The sequence below is a fragment of the Bufo gargarizans genome, chromosome 6, assembly GCF_014858855.1.
Source record: "Bufo gargarizans isolate SCDJY-AF-19 chromosome 6, ASM1485885v1, whole genome shotgun sequence".
Classification (NCBI taxonomy): domain Eukaryota; kingdom Metazoa; phylum Chordata; class Amphibia; order Anura; family Bufonidae; genus Bufo; species Bufo gargarizans.
Window position 1 is genome coordinate 298785058 of NC_058085.1, and position 18091 is coordinate 298803148.

General features: G+C 45.3%; 1 protein-coding gene across 2 annotated transcripts; it reads right to left on the minus strand.

Annotated features, from left to right (window-relative positions):
• Positions 1-308: 308 nt before the first annotated feature.
• Positions 309-18036, minus strand: TFAM (transcription factor A, mitochondrial). 2 transcript variants are annotated; one of them, XM_044296847.1, is made up of 7 exons: positions 17882-18036; positions 15197-15354; positions 13872-13942; positions 6594-6743; positions 2867-2962; positions 2289-2345; positions 309-905 (listed from the first exon to the last, which is right to left on the minus strand). In XM_044296847.1, the coding sequence occupies exons 1-7, from the start codon at positions 17956-17958 to the stop codon at positions 657-659; spliced, it is 858 nt and encodes a 285-aa protein (XP_044152782.1). In that variant the 5' UTR covers positions 17959-18036; the 3' UTR covers positions 309-656. The 2 variants fall into 2 exon arrangements, with proteins under 2 accessions (XP_044152782.1, XP_044152781.1); XM_044296846.1 differs by having other exon boundaries at positions 17858-18007.
• Positions 18037-18091: the final 55 nt, after the last annotated feature.

Consider the following 18091-nt stretch of genomic DNA (forward strand, 5'->3'; position numbering starts at 1 on the left):
TATGTATTCGGTCCTGTCCCCTATTACCAACTGCATCCCACCTTTTTTTCCAATTGCCCCCTTGTCTTTTCATTTGTGGTGACAGCTACGCCGCAAAGTGTATTTTCCACAGGTGGATTTTTAAGGCAAGTCAAGTGTTGGCATGATGGTGTGGGAGTCCTCATTCTTGGTGGAGAGATTGCCAGACATGCATGATCACTGGGATCAATGGCGGTTCAACAACAGATATTCCCACCAGTCACACTTCTTTGGTATGTCTGACAAGCCATAAAAGCCTGTAGGCGGAAAACACGACCATCAGCTGGCATTTTAAACATTTATAATACATTTATTTTTCTTTGAATACAAAAAAATGAAATTTAATTGTCAGTGTCAGAATAATAACAGCTTGTAGAACCAAATATTAAATGTTTTTTAATCAACCAACAGAGCTGTTGAAATGGATGGAGTCATTTGTGAACAGCAGGACAGTCCTTCCCTGGTCTGGACTGAAAAACACCATTCACGGCAAAAAACGCCCACACAATCACTTGCCATGGTCTTGGAGAGGTCATGTCTTTGCCATCCTGATGAGGCAACCTCCAGGGCATGGGCTTGCAATTTACCATTAAGGTCCACCATAAGGCATGAATATAGAGCTGGATCCTGCCCCAGTGTTACTCTTCATTCTTCCACTTGTCAGCCTCTTTACCACCTCTAGCAGGTTTAGTTATTTTCTTCACCCTTTTCTTAGGCAGCTGCTTTTTGGATTTTGCCTTGTGCATCACTGCTGGATCTTTAATTAGCCGCTTTCTTGCCTTAAGCCGTATAAGATCTTCTCTCCCAATTTCAAGCATCTGCTCCTCCCAAGCCTTCATTTCATTTTCATATCTGATCTTATCATCTTGAGCTAATTGTATATACATCTGTAAGAACACATAGAAAATCGTTGGAGCACAAGTTCATTAAACGCTGTGTAACGTGAAATAAAGAAGGTTGAAGGGGTAAAAAATACCTCTGCAGTCTGGTCACCGACAGATGGCCAACCAATCTCTGGTTGCTTTAACAATGCCTGGCCCTGTCAATCAAAGCAGTCAGGGAGGGGTTGCCACAGGAAGGAGTGGAGCTTGGGAGCAACAAGCACAACGGTGACACCATCATTGCACCAAAGGCTTAATTTGCATATCAGGAACAAAGCCTCAGATCAACAAAAGAAAAACAGTATTTCCATCAGGTGAACCACAGCTATGTGGCTATGCAAATGTTTGGATAAGGAGGTCACTGGTGACACATTCCCTTTAAAGGTAAACTGTCATCAACTTTATCCTGACCAAACTGAGAGCATTATAAAGTAATGACAGACGCACTGATTTCAGCGGTGTGTCACACATCAGATAAAAGTCAGTGGTTGCTGAGAACCAGCATCATAATCATTGCAGCCCAGGCCTTTAATAGAGTCAAATCTACCTGAGAAGAGTCATGGTTATTCAGGATCTCCTGCTCTCCCGCCCATCTGCTGATGACTGACTGTCTTCTACCTAGTTTTCTCTCCAGGAGAGAACTGCCAATCATCAGCAGATGGGTGAGAGTGCAGGAGATTAGGAATAACCAGGACTCTTCTCAGGTAGATTTGACTCTTTTCAAGGCCTGGGCTGCAATGATTATGATGCCAGTTCTCGGCAACCACTCACTTTTAGCTGATGTGTGACACATCGCTGAAATCAGCATGTCTGTCACTACTTTATACTGCCCTCAGTACGGTCAGCACAAAGTTGATGACGGGAAATTCCCTTTAAAGGGAACCTATCTCATAAAGTGATGGCATATTGCCATCACACTGTAATTGGTGGGCCTGGACCAGCATTGATCCTGAGAATGAATGGGTTATGGCACTGGTGTAGCTCCCTGCATAACTGGGGGATTGAAGTCCCACAATGCAGGAGCTGCAGCTAGTACATTCACTTGAATAGAGCCAAGCTACAGCATCCTGCGCAGCCTGCTGCCACTGTGAATGGTGAAAAACAGTGAAGGAGACACAGCCCTGCTCCCACTTTCTTCTCAAACCTGGTGGGGATAACTGAGGTCAGACCCCACTGATAAAGTGCTGACATCTGCCAATGATATGCCATCCACTGGATGGCACTGCAGCGGCTTGGAGCCCTCAGGACTGGGCTACAATGACAATAATAAAAAGTCCTTTAAACCTTTGCTGTAAAAACTTACTATGCTGCGGGTATACAGCTTAGTAATTGTTAATGAAGCATGGTCCTTAACCAGTTAAAAGGTGACTATACGAGAACCTGGTTTACCTGCTGTTGTGAGTGGGGTAGTCTTTTCCAGTCCTCATGGAGACTCTTCATCTTTCCCTGTAAAAAAAAAAAACAACAAAAAAAAACATGCAGCTTAACACTGGAACCTGTAGTCCAAGTATAGTGCCCCATCCTATATTTGCTTCTACCTGTACCTTGCACTGGTTAATGTGATGCCACAATCCTCCACTCAGAACTGGGACATCCATTTACATGTATTCTGGTTACGTGCAGAGGCTGAAATCTGACCATGTCATACTCAGACCGCTGCTGGATGTGTAACGATGTGTCTATAGATGGGAGCAGGCATGTTCAGAGCTCAGCATGAGGCCAAGGAGAGAGAAGGCTATGGGCTGGAGCTGTTTAGACCATGCGGCTGTCTACAAAGGTTTAATGGCTATGGAAAACTTTGGAGCTTTTTTTTTTTTTTTAAACTGAAGCTCAAGTTTTGGAGAACTGCTGATGTGCAATTCCCTAACATCTGCTCATAGGTGAGCTGATCGGAACGTTAGGAAGAGCAGCATCAATATAAAAGCACAATGCAATAATCAGCTGCAGTACCGTTTGGAAGTACATACCGATAGGGAAGCTCCTCTAGCTTCCTGAAAATGTTCAGACATAAAAATGTTGTAAGCATTTCGGGGCCCTTTGGGTTTTCCAAGTATTGTCAATTCCTAGGATAAAAACAATCAACTGGTTACATATTGTATATAAAAATGAAGGCAAAACTAACAAAACTCGACAAATTCAATGATCTCACCAGTGTTGGACTGGGATGCATAGGGCTCACCAGTAACATTTATTTTAGGGGCCCAATGTACCGATAAAGTCAAATATCACCAGCTCAAACAGCAGCGAGATGCTACTAGATGATTGAAAATGGGGGCCCCTGCAGCAACTTTGAGAAGGTAGGTCCTGGGGAAAAGCGGATACTGGCTAGCTTTCCTTTTTACCTAGAAGTCATCTCAGCTCTGATCATGGCCTGTGGGCCAGTCCGAGCCCGACTATGATCAATGACTGCAGCTTAGCTGCACTGTGTATAAAAGTTCCTCTCTCCATATAAACCTGGTCTGCTGTTCTGTATCTCCCTCATTCTTTACAGTGCAGCGCTGCTTGTTCAATTTTGCTGCTGTGCGTAAGTGAAAGGTCAGTACATGGAAACATGACTAGGTTACAGTAAGGACAGAAGATTACAAACTACAGGGACCCGAACCCTCAGGGAGAAGAGGACTATCAGGAAGCTGCTGCATGTAGATGGAGGGGAGGTGCATTAATAGGGGGGAAGGTCCTGTGGAGGTGCTTTTATTAGGGATCGACCGATATTGATTTTTTAGGGCCGATACCGATAATTTGTGAACTTTCAGGCCGATAGCCGATAATTTATACCGATATTCTGGGAATTTTCATTAAAAAAGAAAAAAAAAAATCCTACACAAATCTGCTGAAAATTAATGTTTATTGTTAATGTGTATTTTTTATTTTTTTTGTAAATCTTTCTTTTTCATTTATACTTAATATTTTGGTGTTTTATATTTTTTTTTACTAACTGTCAGCCCCCTTAGGGACTAGAACCCTTGTCCTATTCACCCCGATAGAGATCTATCAGGGTGAATAGGAGCTCACACTGTCACTGCTGCTCGATGCTTTGTGCACACAGCAGCATGGAGCTTACCATGGCATCCAGGGCTTCAATAGCGTCCTGGCTGCCATGGTAACCGATCGGAGCCCCAGCATTACACTGGAGGAGCAGGGGAGAGGGGATCCTGTGGGGGGGTGGGGCGCACTGCGCCACCAATGTTTTTAATACTGGGGTGGGGGGCGCACTGCGCCACCAATGCTTAATACTGGGGGGGAGGCGCACTGCGCCACCAATGTCTAATACTGCGGTTGGGGGGGGGAGAACTGCACCACCAATGTCTAATACTGGGCTTGGGGGGGGCGCACTGCGCCACCAATGAAGATAAATCTCTCATTTATTCATATACAGGAGGCGGGAGCTGGCTGCAGAATGACATAGCCGGCTCCCGACCTCTATGAGCAGTAGCTGCGATCCGCGGCACCTGAGGGGTTAACTACCGCAGATCGCAGCTATTGCTCATAGAGGTCGGGAGCCGGCTATGTGATCCTGCAGCTCCCGCCTCCTGTTCAATCTGAAATTAGAATGAAAGAGATTTCTCTTCATTGGTGGCGCAGTGGCCACAGCCCCGCCCCTCCTCTTGTCCCCTGTCCTCCCATTGGCTGCAGCGGCAGCACAGGGGGAGGAGACACTGCTTCCTTCTCCCCTGTGCTGCTGAGGGAACACGGAGAGCGCTGTAAGCAGCGCGATCTGCGTTCCTTATACGTTATCGGAATATCTGCAAAATACATGCCGATACCGATAACGGTCAAAATCCTGAATATCGGCCGATAATATCGATAAAACCGATAATCTGTCGATCCCTAGCTTTTATCAGCCATTGATTAGTAAACTCTTGACTCCTCCTCCTGAACAGTGGAGGACTCGATGCGGAAGGAGAGGTTTTGGGGAAGTTGCTTGGGGTGTTTCCAAATTTTGACATGGGATCGCGCAGTAAAACAGAGGGCTCCACACATGCGCAAGACTTTGGAAAGCAAAGCCGAATTGCAGGCTGTCACTCAAAGGAAAGAGGGGGTGTGGTTACCCTGACTTGAAGCAAGAGGCCGCTGCCCCCTTGACTTCAAGCTGACATGCAAATTAGCACGGACGGACGATAAAAGATAGTTTCTGACCTTATGCAGCATCGGACTGCAGGTTGAAAAGTATGATTAGTATCAGACTGCGGGCTACTGCTGGCAGCTTTACATGCATTTAGGAGGCGACAGGTTCCCTTTAAGATGTAAAAGCCACGTCATCCGCCATGATACAGCTGACACAACCAATTTTATTACTGATGCAAAAGTTGAACATGAGGGGCCTCTAATACCACAAGGCATGTCCCTGGGAGTAAAACCAGAAAATGGGGAACCCCCACAAAAAAAGACCCTGGGACGCTGATGCTGTGGAGCCATTTCTTGTCCACAAAGCATCACCTGCTAAAAAAACACCAAAGAGCTGTAAGCGACGATGTAATAGAAAGACCCGTCAAAAACAGGACAAGGAAATGGGCGAGTCTCCTGAAGACCCTTTGAAGGCATCTCGTGAAGCTTCCAAAGCCATTCTTAAAAGGAAAGCAGCAACCTCCAATGACAGTCAGTTCGGGACAATTCCACCAGCCAAAAGAGGTGTGGCAGAAAACACGTCCGCTCCATCTACCAAAGATGTAGGAAGCCCGGAGCTAGGAACACCACAATTGGAGATGGCCTATACCTGGAAAGCACAGAACAACTGGTCTCCAGAGAACTTATCCATCCTGAAGAGCAGCGGTCAGGACGGCATGCTGGACGATGACATCATTAACAAGGCTCAAGATCTCCTGCAGAATCAGTATGGGGACTTTGATGGCCTACAGCCCACCGCTGTTATTCTCTTTCCAGGGTACAGTGTGCTAAAGAAGGCCTTACAAATCCAGTACAACGAGGACAGGGTGCACTGGCTGACCACCTGCTTCAAAAATGGCAACAGTCTAGTGGCTGACAGCATCAAGACCAGCAAATTGCCTCTGTTTGCCACAGAATAATTTAGGATTTAGATTGTCCATGAAGATAAGCAGAGCAGTGGCCATTAGTGGAAAATCATCCAAATCGCCTGATACATGGCATATAAGTATGATAAAATTCTAACTGCCTGCAGTCACCACTAGGGGGAGCTCCCATTGACCTTGATATGTAGATCACCTTGAGCAATGGCTCCCAGAATTTTAAGTATGGAAGTGGGCTCCAAACCCTATAAAGATATATGAAAATGATTCTGTTTAAGTTGGATACAGCAGTGGGTCCCAGAACAAGAATAACAGCTCTAACAGTCAATGACAATGATAAGCGTTGGTATCGCTGTTAGAAACATGGGGCCAAGTTTAATACAGTTATAGGGATTACAATGACCCACAGCTGTACGAGAACGGAACGGAATGCATTTCGGAGCATTACGTTCTGTTATGTTTTGTCCCCATTGACAATGAACAGGGACAAAACAGAAGCGTTTTTTTTTTTCGATATTGAGACCCTATGACTGATCTAAATACTGGAAAATATTACCGCTAGTGTGAAAGTAGCCTTAGACAGACACTGTGCTGGTAACAAACAAGTACCTTGGAAACCGTCACACCACTTACCATATCAAGCTGTGCTACTAATAAGACTTTCTATAAACCTGATGTTTTCTCATAAGAGCACAGATCCCTCGCTTACCCGTCTATGTCGTATGTGCTTTCTCTTCACCAGCCTTCTCTTCCGTTTTTCCTTCAGCAGCTCCAGCTCAAGAGGAGTCAACTTCTCCTTGTATTTTCTTACTTCATCTTTATATTTTAACTGCTCTTCATTTGCAGCCTCTATATACGGCTAAGATAAAACAGAAGAAACTAGTGATAATCTGTATCTATTGAGAATGTATTAAAATATTCATTCGGATCAGTGGTCTTTAAAGGGGTTTTCTTGGACAACAGTATCCCATTGGTGGGGGTCCAACTCCTGACAACCCCGCTAATGAGCTGCTTGAAGAGGCAGTGGAACTGAATGAGTGCTGCGGCCTCTTCTTCCAGGCTGTGACGTCACATGTCCTTTGTGAAGCTCAGTCCCATTCGATGAATAGCAGTGAGCTGCAATACCAGGCACAGCCACTATACAATATACAGCACTGTGCTTGGAATACTATAAAAACTCCCTTTAAAGGGAACCTGTCACCATGACAACGCAATATAATCTTTCTGTTATAGAGCAGGAGGAGCTGAACAGATTGATATATAGTTTTGTGGGAAGAGATTCATTATATCTTGTATACATTTACATTCCTGCTCATTCTGGGCTTTGAAGTCCAGGAGGCGGTCCTATCAGTGATTGACAGCCTTACTTCTATGTATACAGAGAGAGCAGGAATGTAGATGAATGAACTAGAGCTTATACTGAATCTTTTCCCAGAAAACCTTACTGAATATCAGTCTCCTCGGCTCCCCCTGCTCTATAAAGGCTGCCTTCAGTCAAACACCTTCAATGTGATAGGTTCCCTTTAACCCCTTAGGGACACAGCCTTTTTACACCTTAGGACCAGGCCATTTTTTGCAAATCTGACCAGTGTCACTTTAAGTGATGATAACTTTAAAACGCTTTGACTTATCCAGGCCATTCTGAGATTGTTTTTTCGTCACATATTGTACTTCATGACACTGGTAAAAAAAAGTTCAAAAAAATATTTTTTTTTGCATAAAAAAATGTCAAATTTACAAAAAAATTGGGAAAAATTAGCAAATTTCAAAGTTTCAGTTTCTCTACTTCTGTAATACATAGTAATACCCCTAAAAATTGTGATGACTTTACATTCCCCATATGTCTACTTCATGTTTGAATTATTTTGGGAATGATATTTTATTTTTTGGGGATGTTACAAGGCTTAGAAGTTTAGAAGCAAATCTTGAAATTTTTCAGAAATTTACAAAAACCCAATTTTTAGGGACCACTACAGCTCTGAAGTCACTTTGCGAGGCTTACATAATAGAAACCACCCAAAAATGACCCCATTCTATAAACTACACCCCTCAAGGTATTCAAAACTGATTTTACAAACTTTGTTAACCCTTTAGGTGTTGCACAAGAGTTATTGGCAAATGGGGATGAAATTTGAGAATTTCATTTTATTGCCTAATTTTCCACTAACAAAGCAAGGGTTAACAGCCAAACAAGACTGTATCTGTATTGCCCTGACTCTGCCGTTTACAGAAACACCCCATATGTGGCTGTAAACTACTGTACGGCCACACAGCGGGGCGTAGAGTGAAAGGTGCGCCGTTTGGTTTTTGGAAGGCATGTTTTGCTGGACTGGTTTTTTGACACCATGTCCCATTTGAAGCCCCCCTGATGCACCCCTAGAGTAGAAACTCCATAAAAGTTACCCCATCTAAGAAACTACACCCCTCAAGGTATACAAAACTGATTTTACAAACTTTGTTAACCCTTTAGGTGTTGCACAAGATTTAATGGAAAATAGAGATACAATTTCAAAATTTCACTTTTTTGGCAGATTTTCCATTTTAATATTTTTTTTTCCAGTTACAAAGCAAGGGTTAACAGCCAAACAAAACTCATTATTTATGGCCCTGATTCTGTAGTTTACAGGAACACCCCATATGTGGTCGTAAACCGCTGTACGGTCACACGGCAGGGCGCAGAAGGAAAGGAATGCCATACGGTTTTTGGAAGGCAGATTTTGCTGGACAGTTTTTTTGACACCATGTCCCATTTGAAGCCCCCTGATGCACCCCTAGAGTAGAAACTCCATAAAAGTGACCCCATCTAAGAAACTACACCCCTCAAGGTATTCAAAACTGATTTTACAAACTTTGTTAACCCTTTAGGTGTTGCACAAGAGTTATTGGCAAATGGGGATGAAATTTGAGAATTTCATTTTTTTGCCTAATTTTCCATTTTAACCCATTTTTTCCACTAACAAAGCAAGGGTTAACAGCCAAACAAGACTGTATCTTTATTGCCCTGACTCTGCCGTTTACAGAAACACCCCATATGTGGCCGTAAACTACTGTACGGCCACACAGCGGGGCGTAGAGTGAAAGGTGCGCCGTTTGGTTTTTGGAAGGCATGTTTTGCTGGACTGGTTTTTTGACACCATGTCCCATTTGAAGCCCCCCTGATGCACCCCTAGAGTAGAAACTCCATAAAAGTTACCCCATCTAAGAAACTACACCCCTCAAGGTATTCAAAACTGATTTTACAAACTTTGTTTACCCTTTAGGTGTTGCACAAGATTTAATAGAAAATAGAGATACAATTTCAAAATTTCACTTTTTTGGCAGATTTTCCATTTTAAATTTTTTTTTCCAGTTACAAAGCAAGGGTTAACAGCCAAACAAAACTCATTATTTATGGCCCTGATTCTGTAGTTTACAGGAACCCCCTATATGTGGTCGTAAACCGCTGTACGGTCACACGGCAGGGCGCAGAAGGAAAGGAATGCCATACGGTTTTTGGAAGGCAGATTTTGCTGGACTGGTTTTTTTGACACCATGTCCCATTTGAAGCCCCCTTGATGCACCCCTAGAGTAGAAACTCCAAAACAATCAGGGGTCGAGTGGAGGGGGAACGCGTGGGAACGGCGTTCCTGCACTTTTTTTATGGCAGGAACGCCGTTCCCTTTCAGCCTCAAGCCAGGAGAACGAGGCTGAATCAGAATCAGATTCACAGGGGGAGACTGAGCGCACTGTGTAGGGAGGAGGAGCGGCTTCAGTTGAGAGGAAGCTGTCTGTGCGGTGCTGCTGCCTGCAACTGCCTCACTGTGACTCCTCTCATGGCGCCCCGCCCCTACTGACATCATCTCCTTCACTTCTTCCGTCGGCCAGATACGCTGTACTTCGGGCAGAGCGTTCGCAGCTGACACATAGCTACAAGATCATTTAAAATGTCTTTCAGAAAAGTTTGTCCTGGGACTCGAACTCACAACCTCTACACATCAGAGAAAGGCATTTACCCTCACAGCCATGAATGCTGTCTAGGTAGTTGCTTTAAAAAAAAAAAAAAATATATAAGACTTCTACTTATACCTAGTGTACTGATACCTAGTGTACAACCATACACATGACAGCTGCCCACTGTGTATGGATGTAGCAGAGCTGGGTGTGTTGGGGCAGCTGTCATGTGTATGGTTGTACACTAGGTATCAGTGCACTAGGTATAAGTAGAAGTCTTATTATTTTTTTTTAAGCAACTACCTAGACAGCTTTTATGGCTGTGAGGGTAAATGCCTTGCCTCTGATGTGTAGAGGTCATGAGTTCGAATCCCAGGACAAACTTTTCTAAAAGTTTTATTTTATTTTTTTTTGTCTGCAGCGATACAAATTACAGCATGCTAGATTTTCTGTGCTTTTTTATTTTTTGGAGGGGGGGCCGTTGCAGTGGATCTTGGGTGAGTTCCCACACTTTTTTTCCCAGGACTTGACCCCTGAAAACAGTGACCCCATTTTAGAAACTACGGGATAGGGTGGCAGTTTTGTTGGTACAAGTTTAGGGTACATATGATTTTTGGTTGCTCTATATTACACTTTTTGTGCGGCAAGGTAACAAAAAATTGCTTTTTTGGCACCGTTTTTTTTTTTGTTATTTACACCATTCATCTGACAGGTTAGATCATGTGGTAATTTTATAGAGAAGGTTGTCACGGACGCGGTGATACCCAATATGTATACAATTTTTTTTATTTATGTACGTTTTACACAATAATTTCATTTTTAAAACAAAAAAAATGTTTTAGTGTCTCCATAGTCTAAGAGCCATAGTTTTTTCAATTTTTGGGCGATTATCTTAAGTAGGGTCTAATTTTTTGTGGGATGAGATGACTGTTTGATTGGCACTATTTTGGGGTGCACATGACTTTTTGATTGCTTGCTATTACACTTTTTGTGACGGAAGATGACAAAAAATGGCATTTTTTACACCGTTTTTATTTTTATTTTTTTACGGTGGTCATCTGAGGGGTTAGGTCATGTGATATTTTTATAGAGCCGGTCAATACGGACGCGGCGATACCTAATATGTATACTTTTTTTTTATTTATGTAAGTTTTACACAATGATTTCATTTTTGAAACAAAAGAAATCATGTTTTAGTGTTTCCATAGTCTAAGAGCCATAACTTTTTCAGTTTTTGGGCGATTATCTTGGGTAGGGTATGATTTTTGCGGGATGAGATAACGGTTCGATTGTTACAATTTTGGCGTAGATGCGACTCTTTTGATCACTTTTATTGCCTTTTTTGGGAAGTAAGGTGGGCAAAATTCCAATTTCATCATAGTTTTTAATTTTTTATTTTTATGGCGTTCACCGTTCGGGTAAAGTAACATTACCGTTTTATAGATCAGGTCGTTACGGACGCGGCAATACCAAACATGTGTAGGGAATTTTTTTTTTTTTCATTTTTAATCAGTGATAAATGTGTTTTTGATTTTTACTTTATTTTCACTTTTTTTGACCCAGCCCCACTTGGTTCTTGATGATTCAGTGGGTCTGATGTCTGCATAATACAGTACAATATATATTGTACTGTACTGTATTTTACTTACACTTTGTCTGAACAGATCTATGCTTTTAGCACAGATCTGTTCAGAACCATGGACAGCAGGACGCCTGAGAAGGCGTCCTGTTGCCATGGGAACCTTCCCCGTCTGCTCAGTAGTGTTCAGAACTGCGCAGACGGGGAAGGGTAAGGACGGGGCTTGGGGGGCTGCCTGGAAGCTCTCTCCCTCTCCATTCGGGGGACTGCAAAGGCACAGCAGCCCCCCGATGGGAGAGGGAGGGAGCTCCCTGAGCTGTTAACCTTTTCCATACAGTGGTCCGTACGGACCGCTGTATGGAAAGGGTTAAACGGCTGACATCGCATCACCGATGTCAGCCGTTTATACCAGGGTGCCAGCAATGTGCTGGCACCCTGGTATACCCACTAGACGCCAACGATTACGCAATGGGAGGCGGGCGGGGGATCGCGATCCCGCCTCCCGCACCGCCCGCAACCCTCCCCCTGCACCTCCCACCGTGCTCAAATAACTCAGGGGTGCAGGGGGGAGGGATACTGGAAAAAATTTTGAATCCTAAAGTTTCTGATCCCCGCGGTCAGGGACCGCAGGGATCAGAAACTGCAGAAATCGCAGCAAACCGCAGGTCTGAATTGACCTGCGGTTTGCCGCGATCGCTGACATGGGGGGGTCACGGGACCCCCCCGCGCATTTAGCCTAGGTGCCTGCTCAATAATTTGAGCAGGCACCGGGTTCAGATCACTGCCAGCCGCACGGCAGTGATCGAAAAAAATAAACAGGGCGTACATGTACGCCCTGTGTCCTTAAGTACCAGGGCACAAGGGCGTACCTGTACGCCCTGTGTCCTTAAGGGGTTAAAGAAGACCTTTCATGGGTCCAAAGAATATGAACTTAGTAGCAGGCTGTATAGAGCGGCGCCCAGGGATCTAAGTGCACTGACTATTATTCCTGGGCGCCGCTCCGTTCGTCCACTGTGGCCCCCGATAATTTCTCAGCATTCGGTCCAAGTAGGAGGAGACGCCAGTGTCTCTCCTTCTCCCTGACAGCAGCGCTGTCCAATCGCAGCGCAGAGCTCAGAGCCAGGGAGGAAAAAAAAAAACTCCCTGGCTCTGCACTGCGATTGGCCAGCGCTGCTGTCAGGGAAAAGGAGAGACACTGGCGTCTCCTCCTACTTGGACCGAATGCTGAGAAATTATCGGGGGGCCACAGTGGGCGAATGGAGCGGCGCCCAGGAATAATAGTCAGTGCACTTAGATCCCTGGGCGCCGCTCTATGCAGCCTGCTACTAAGTTCATATTCTTTAGACCCATGAAAGGTCCTCTTTAAAGGGGGAAGTAACATGTGACAGTTGATGTGGAGGTGAGTGAGTAGCTGCAGCAGTCTGGAAAACACATATCTGTTGCCATCACTTCTGTTCAGAGGGAGACCACCAAGAACCACGGTTCGGGAATGGACGGCATTTTGAAAGTGGAGTGAGTCCTGCCAGCCATCATTTTTCAATTAGGCCAGACAATCCCTTTAAAGGGATTCTGTCACCTCGTTTTAGCTTATAGAGCTGCGGAAATGCACGGCTGGATTGCCGCTAGCATGTCCGCAATATACCTGTCCCATAGCGCTGTGTCCTTTTATTGTGTTTAAAAAATTATTTTAGAGATATGTAAATGACGCTAGTAAGGAGCCCAAGGGGCTGTACTAACCTTCTTGGAGCCCAGCCACGGCCCCCTGTGAAGGAGCCCAGTACCGACTGCGTCCTCCGAATCTCCTCCTTGCTCACAGTTAGATTTCTGTAATCTCGCGATGTGCGAGCTCGTGCAGTGCTGGTATAGTGTTCCTTCCCTGTGCTGGCATCAGCCTCAGGGAAGGAACTGCGCATCGCGAGATTACGGAAATCTAACTGTGAGCAAGGAGATTTGTAGGATGCAGTCGGTGCTTGGCTCCTTCACAGGGGGGGCGTGGCTGGGCTCCAAGAAGGTTCGTAAAGCCCCTTGGGCACCTTACCAGGGTAATTTACATATCTATAAAATCATTTTTTTAAAACAATAAAAGCACACAGCCCTATGGGGCAGGTATATTGCGGACATGCTAGTGGCAATCTAGCCGTGCATGTCCGCAGCTCTATAAGCTAAAACGAGGTGACAGAATCCCTTTAAGGCTCTTGGTTATAGTTAATGTTAAGATTCAAACATAAATGAGTATAACAATAATCCCAGTTTACCAAGACTTTTGACAGCTATACAGTTTCTATGATTGAAAAAAAAGACCAAAGTCTACCAAACTCCAGGATGAAGAGAACCGGAACTCCCCCTACTGATCGAGAGAAAGGTAAAACAAGACAAAAAACCCCACAAGGCACGTGGACACCAATCTGCACCATAACCGTTCCGAGAGTCCCAGTCTCACTAATACAGGGACCAGGGATCAGCCTGGCTTCATCTTACTTTTCTTGCAGATTCTGACAGTCCTCTCCATTCCAGGGCCAGCAATTTAGAGATTTCTGGAAGCTTTGCCTCTGTTGTGAGAGAGAAAAAAATAAGTAAATATAATGAAAATAAATCTGGGGGGGGGGGTTTGGGGGAGGAATGCAATATGTCAAATTCTGCCGGAGCCACGCACAAGACGGATTTTGAAAATTCTCTAACAAAATGAGGGCAGAATCTGTGTGTTTTTTGTTTTTGTTTTTTTAACCAAAGGTTGTTTACTTCAATATAAAAATGCATTTTCAGTTCATGGTTTTTTAACGTGGATCTGTGCAAAAAAAAAAAAAAAAAACACATGGACACAGCTCCTTTTTATTCTTTCCAATGCGGATTCTGCCCCTAGATACTCCACATGGGGGCTGTATTGAGGTGTTTTTTTTTTTTTTTAGTAATGTGGATGCGTAAACTCTCCAAAATCGTCGCCAAAAAACTTTGGGAACCGGCTCAGAGTCTGACACTTAGGGCTCATTCAAAAGACAGCGCCGCCTTTTGCGGTCCTTAAATTTCAGATCTGCAAAACACGGATGCCGCAATTTGCGGAACTGAACAGGTGGCTCATTATAGAGATGCCCATTCTTGTCTGCAAAACAGGCAAGAATAGGACATGGTCTATCTTTTTTGCGGGACCATGGAGTGGAGCTGTCCACATCTTTTGTGGCCTCATTGAAATGAATGACTGCGCAACGGATGCAGACCAATTCACACGAGATTGCGCACATATTTAGAGGTGCTGGCCACACCTGTAAAGGAAAGCTTACTTAGCTTCCCAGCGTTGGCTCCCAGCTCCTTCTCCTCCAGGCCTGCGAGGCTCTGCTTGGCTAACTCCGCTATGGCGAGTGATTGGCTGCAGTGATGTCAGTGTGGATGTGAGGAAGCCCAGCAGAGCATTGAACGCCTGGAGGAGGAGAGCGGGGAGCCACTGCCCAGAAGCGGCTAAGTAAGCTTCCCTTTACAGGTCCGGCCAAGTGGGAAGGTTTCCATTCTTGCACAAACCCCTTAAGAGGTTTGTTTTTTTTTACATGTATTTCGATTAGGAAATCCACATAAACACGGCATGAATGGACCCTAGTAGCACAACTCAATGTCTGTCAGGATGACACATAATGCTGATAACAGCTGACTGCGAGGCTGCCCGCAGGGATACTCATCCTACCATCAGGGGACCACAAGGTGTCCACGCCAGGCAATCCCTGTAAAGAGATTTTCTCATAGAAACCATTTATGACTGAGAGGCTGATCGCGGGATGGTTCAATGCACAATTGTCCGGCTGCTGTATCATACTCACCGGGATACTGTTTCACAAGCAATGGCCGCTGCTGAACCACAAAACGGAGATAGGATGTCAGGGGACGCTTCGGTAAGTCATCGTGAGATTGCTGCTTTGAGAACCACCTTGCTGCGGAGCACTGTATGGCTGACAGTGCACCCGGGAGGCTGCTGCATCTGGGAATGAGAGAACGGTCACTACATTACTGCACCATCAGACACAGAAAACGGGAGGATTTCTTTTTAACCTTTAGTTGAAAATTGCATTAGGGCAGGTTCACACTTGCATTAAACAGATCTGGCAGAAAATAGCCTGTCGGAGTTCACTGGATCCTGCCATTCACAGCTGGATCCTATTGATTATAATGGGATCTAGCCGCTTTCCGGATCCGTTTATTGCAAGTGTGACCGCACCCTCAAACGAACGTTCCACACTAACAGGTCCATCTGACAAGGAGCAGAACGACATGATCACTCCCCCCCTGCTTTCCTGGTCTACTAACTCGCCTTTACAGTCCAGAGCTGCATTCACAATTCTGCAGGCTTCAGAGCAGCTCTAAGGCATTAATACAGGCGGCTCTCATTTCTATATATAAACTGTACAAGGATCACAAGCGGATATTGTCTGCTTGATCTATCAGAGCAGGACCGAGTCCGTCTGATGACTAGGAGCCCTCGATATCAAAAGAAACCGGAAATATTTGTAGAGTTAATCTCTGTGTCCCTTGTCCTAAAGTAACGGGAAGACAAATAATCCCGTAAAATCTCCTATCTTGAGGCGATTACTGGATGAGGGTCAGTCAGAGTCTGCTGGAAGATCAGCGGAAAGGTTCTTCTACTCGTGACGTAGAGAAAGCACCTCTCCTGACGTCTCCACGTGCCCCGTCTGATAACAAGCATCTGTTCATAGAACTCTCTCTCTTGTGTTGTTCTTCTATTATTCCTGCAAGAAGTTTATGACTAAAATGCAAGCAATCTACAATAAATGGGTGTTAAAAGTTGGGTGGGGATGTTGATGCTCAGTCTGACACTGGCAGCACTGATAAGATAGTGGAAGACTGTGCAGGGAGGCACCCTCAACTGGTAACACCCAGCTGGACCTTAAGTGCAGACTGCTGGCAATGCATTCAGAGAATAGAGGAATGGCACATCAGGGAGTCATAAGCGAAGATTCTGCAGATTGGATGCAAGGAGAAGTGACAGGTCCTCTTTAAAGGGCATCTGTCAGCAGATTTGTCCCTATGACACTGGCTGACCTGGGGACAGCTGAAGGCATCCGTGTCGGTCCCATGTTCTTATGTGTCCGCATTGCTGAGAAAAACGTTTTTTATATATATTTTAATATATGCAAATGAGCCTTAAGGAGTAACGTGGGAGTTAGGCCTCTTTCACACTACAGTATGTCCATTTCAGTGTTTTGCGGTCCGTTTTTCACGGATCCGTTGTTCCGTTTTTTTGCTTCCGTTGTGGTTCCGTTTCCGTTCCGTTTTTCCGTATGGCATATACAGTATACAGTAATTACATAGAAAAAATTGGGCTGGGCATAACATTTTCAATAGATGGTTCAGAAAAAACGGAATGGAAACGGAAGACATACGGATGCATTTCCGTATGTGTTCCGTTTTTTTTGCGGACCCATTGACTTGAATGGAGCCACGGACCGTGATTTGCGGCCAAATATAGGACATGTTCTATCTTTCAACGGAACGGAAAAACGGAAATACGGAAACGGAATGCATACGGAACACATTCCGTTTTTTTTTGCGGAACCATTGAAATGAATGGTTCCGTATACGGACCGTATACGGAACGCAAAAAACGGACCGCAAAACGGAAAAAAAAAACGGTAGTGTGAAAGAGGCCTTACTGTTACACCTAGAGGCTCAGCTCTCTCTGCAACTGTTGCACCCACTGCACTTTGATTGACAGGCCCAGGTGTTTTCACTGCTTGGTCTTGTCAATCACAGTGCAGAGGGCACAGCAGTTGCAGAGAGAGCAGAGCCTTTAGGTGTAACAGCAACGCCCCCATTGCTCCTAGAAGCTAATTTTCATATATTAAAACATCATTGTTCTCAGCAATGCGGACACATATGAACATGGGACCAACACAGATGTCTTCAGCTGCCAAGCGCACATGTAACAGGTCAGCCGGTGTCATAGGGACAAATCTGCTGACACCGCACGGCCTTTCCTGGGGGCAGCATAAGGCCTCATTCACACCAGTGAGCTTTCCGTCTGGATGCGATGCATGTAGTGAACACATATTACCCAGACCAGGCATCCTCAAACTGCGGCCCTCCAGCTGTTGTAAAACTACAACTCCCACAATGCCCTGCTGTAGGCTGATACCTGTAAGGCTGTTCGGGCATGCTGGGAGTTGTAGTTTTGCAACAGCTGGAGGGCAGCAGTTTGAGGATGCCTGACCCAGACTGAGTCCCGACTCCTGCGTTCCATTGGCTCTGAGCACATGAGCTCCGTGCTCTACACTGTGCGCTGCAGTTCACGCTCCATAGCAGTGAATGGGGCTCGTGTGAAAACCGGAAGGCATCCGCATAGAATGCGTTTTTCCCTGACGTTTGCTAGAAGAGGCTCAGCCTAGATAAGAACACACTGGTATCTACACGACCATACACAGTACTGGACACCCGAGGCTCGGAGTCCAGGACACGTGTCCTCACCCCCCCCCGGTCCCCAGGGTTGACACCTTGGAGCCTGTGTGCAGCTGAGCCCGGCCAAGGACTTAGCAAGGAGACCGACGCCTCTTGACAGCAGGGACACCATGTCTGAGGGACAAACACGAACGCGGGGTCCCGCTCAGCCGCGCTGCATGCCGGGCCGCTCCTGGCGCCTACGTCACTTCCGCTTGCCATATACGTAGAAAATAAACGCAGGCTCTGCGTATTTCTGTATCATT

What these genes read in the sequence shown, in the direction of transcription:
- TFAM (XM_044296846.1), bottom strand. Translation starts at nt 17,958, where the DNA reads ATGGTGTCCCTGCTGTCAAGAGGCGTCGGTCTCCTTGCTAAGTCCTTG. An exon ending in AGCACATACGACATAGACGG is followed by an intron (nt 2,963 to 6,593) that starts GTAAGCGAGGGA and finishes TTTTTATCCTAG; the next exon opens with GAATTGACAATACTTGGAAA. An exon ending in TACCCCACTCACAACAGCAG is followed by an intron (nt 906 to 2,288) that starts GTAAACCAGGTT and finishes GTGTTCTTACAG; the next exon opens with ATGTATATACAATTAGCTCA.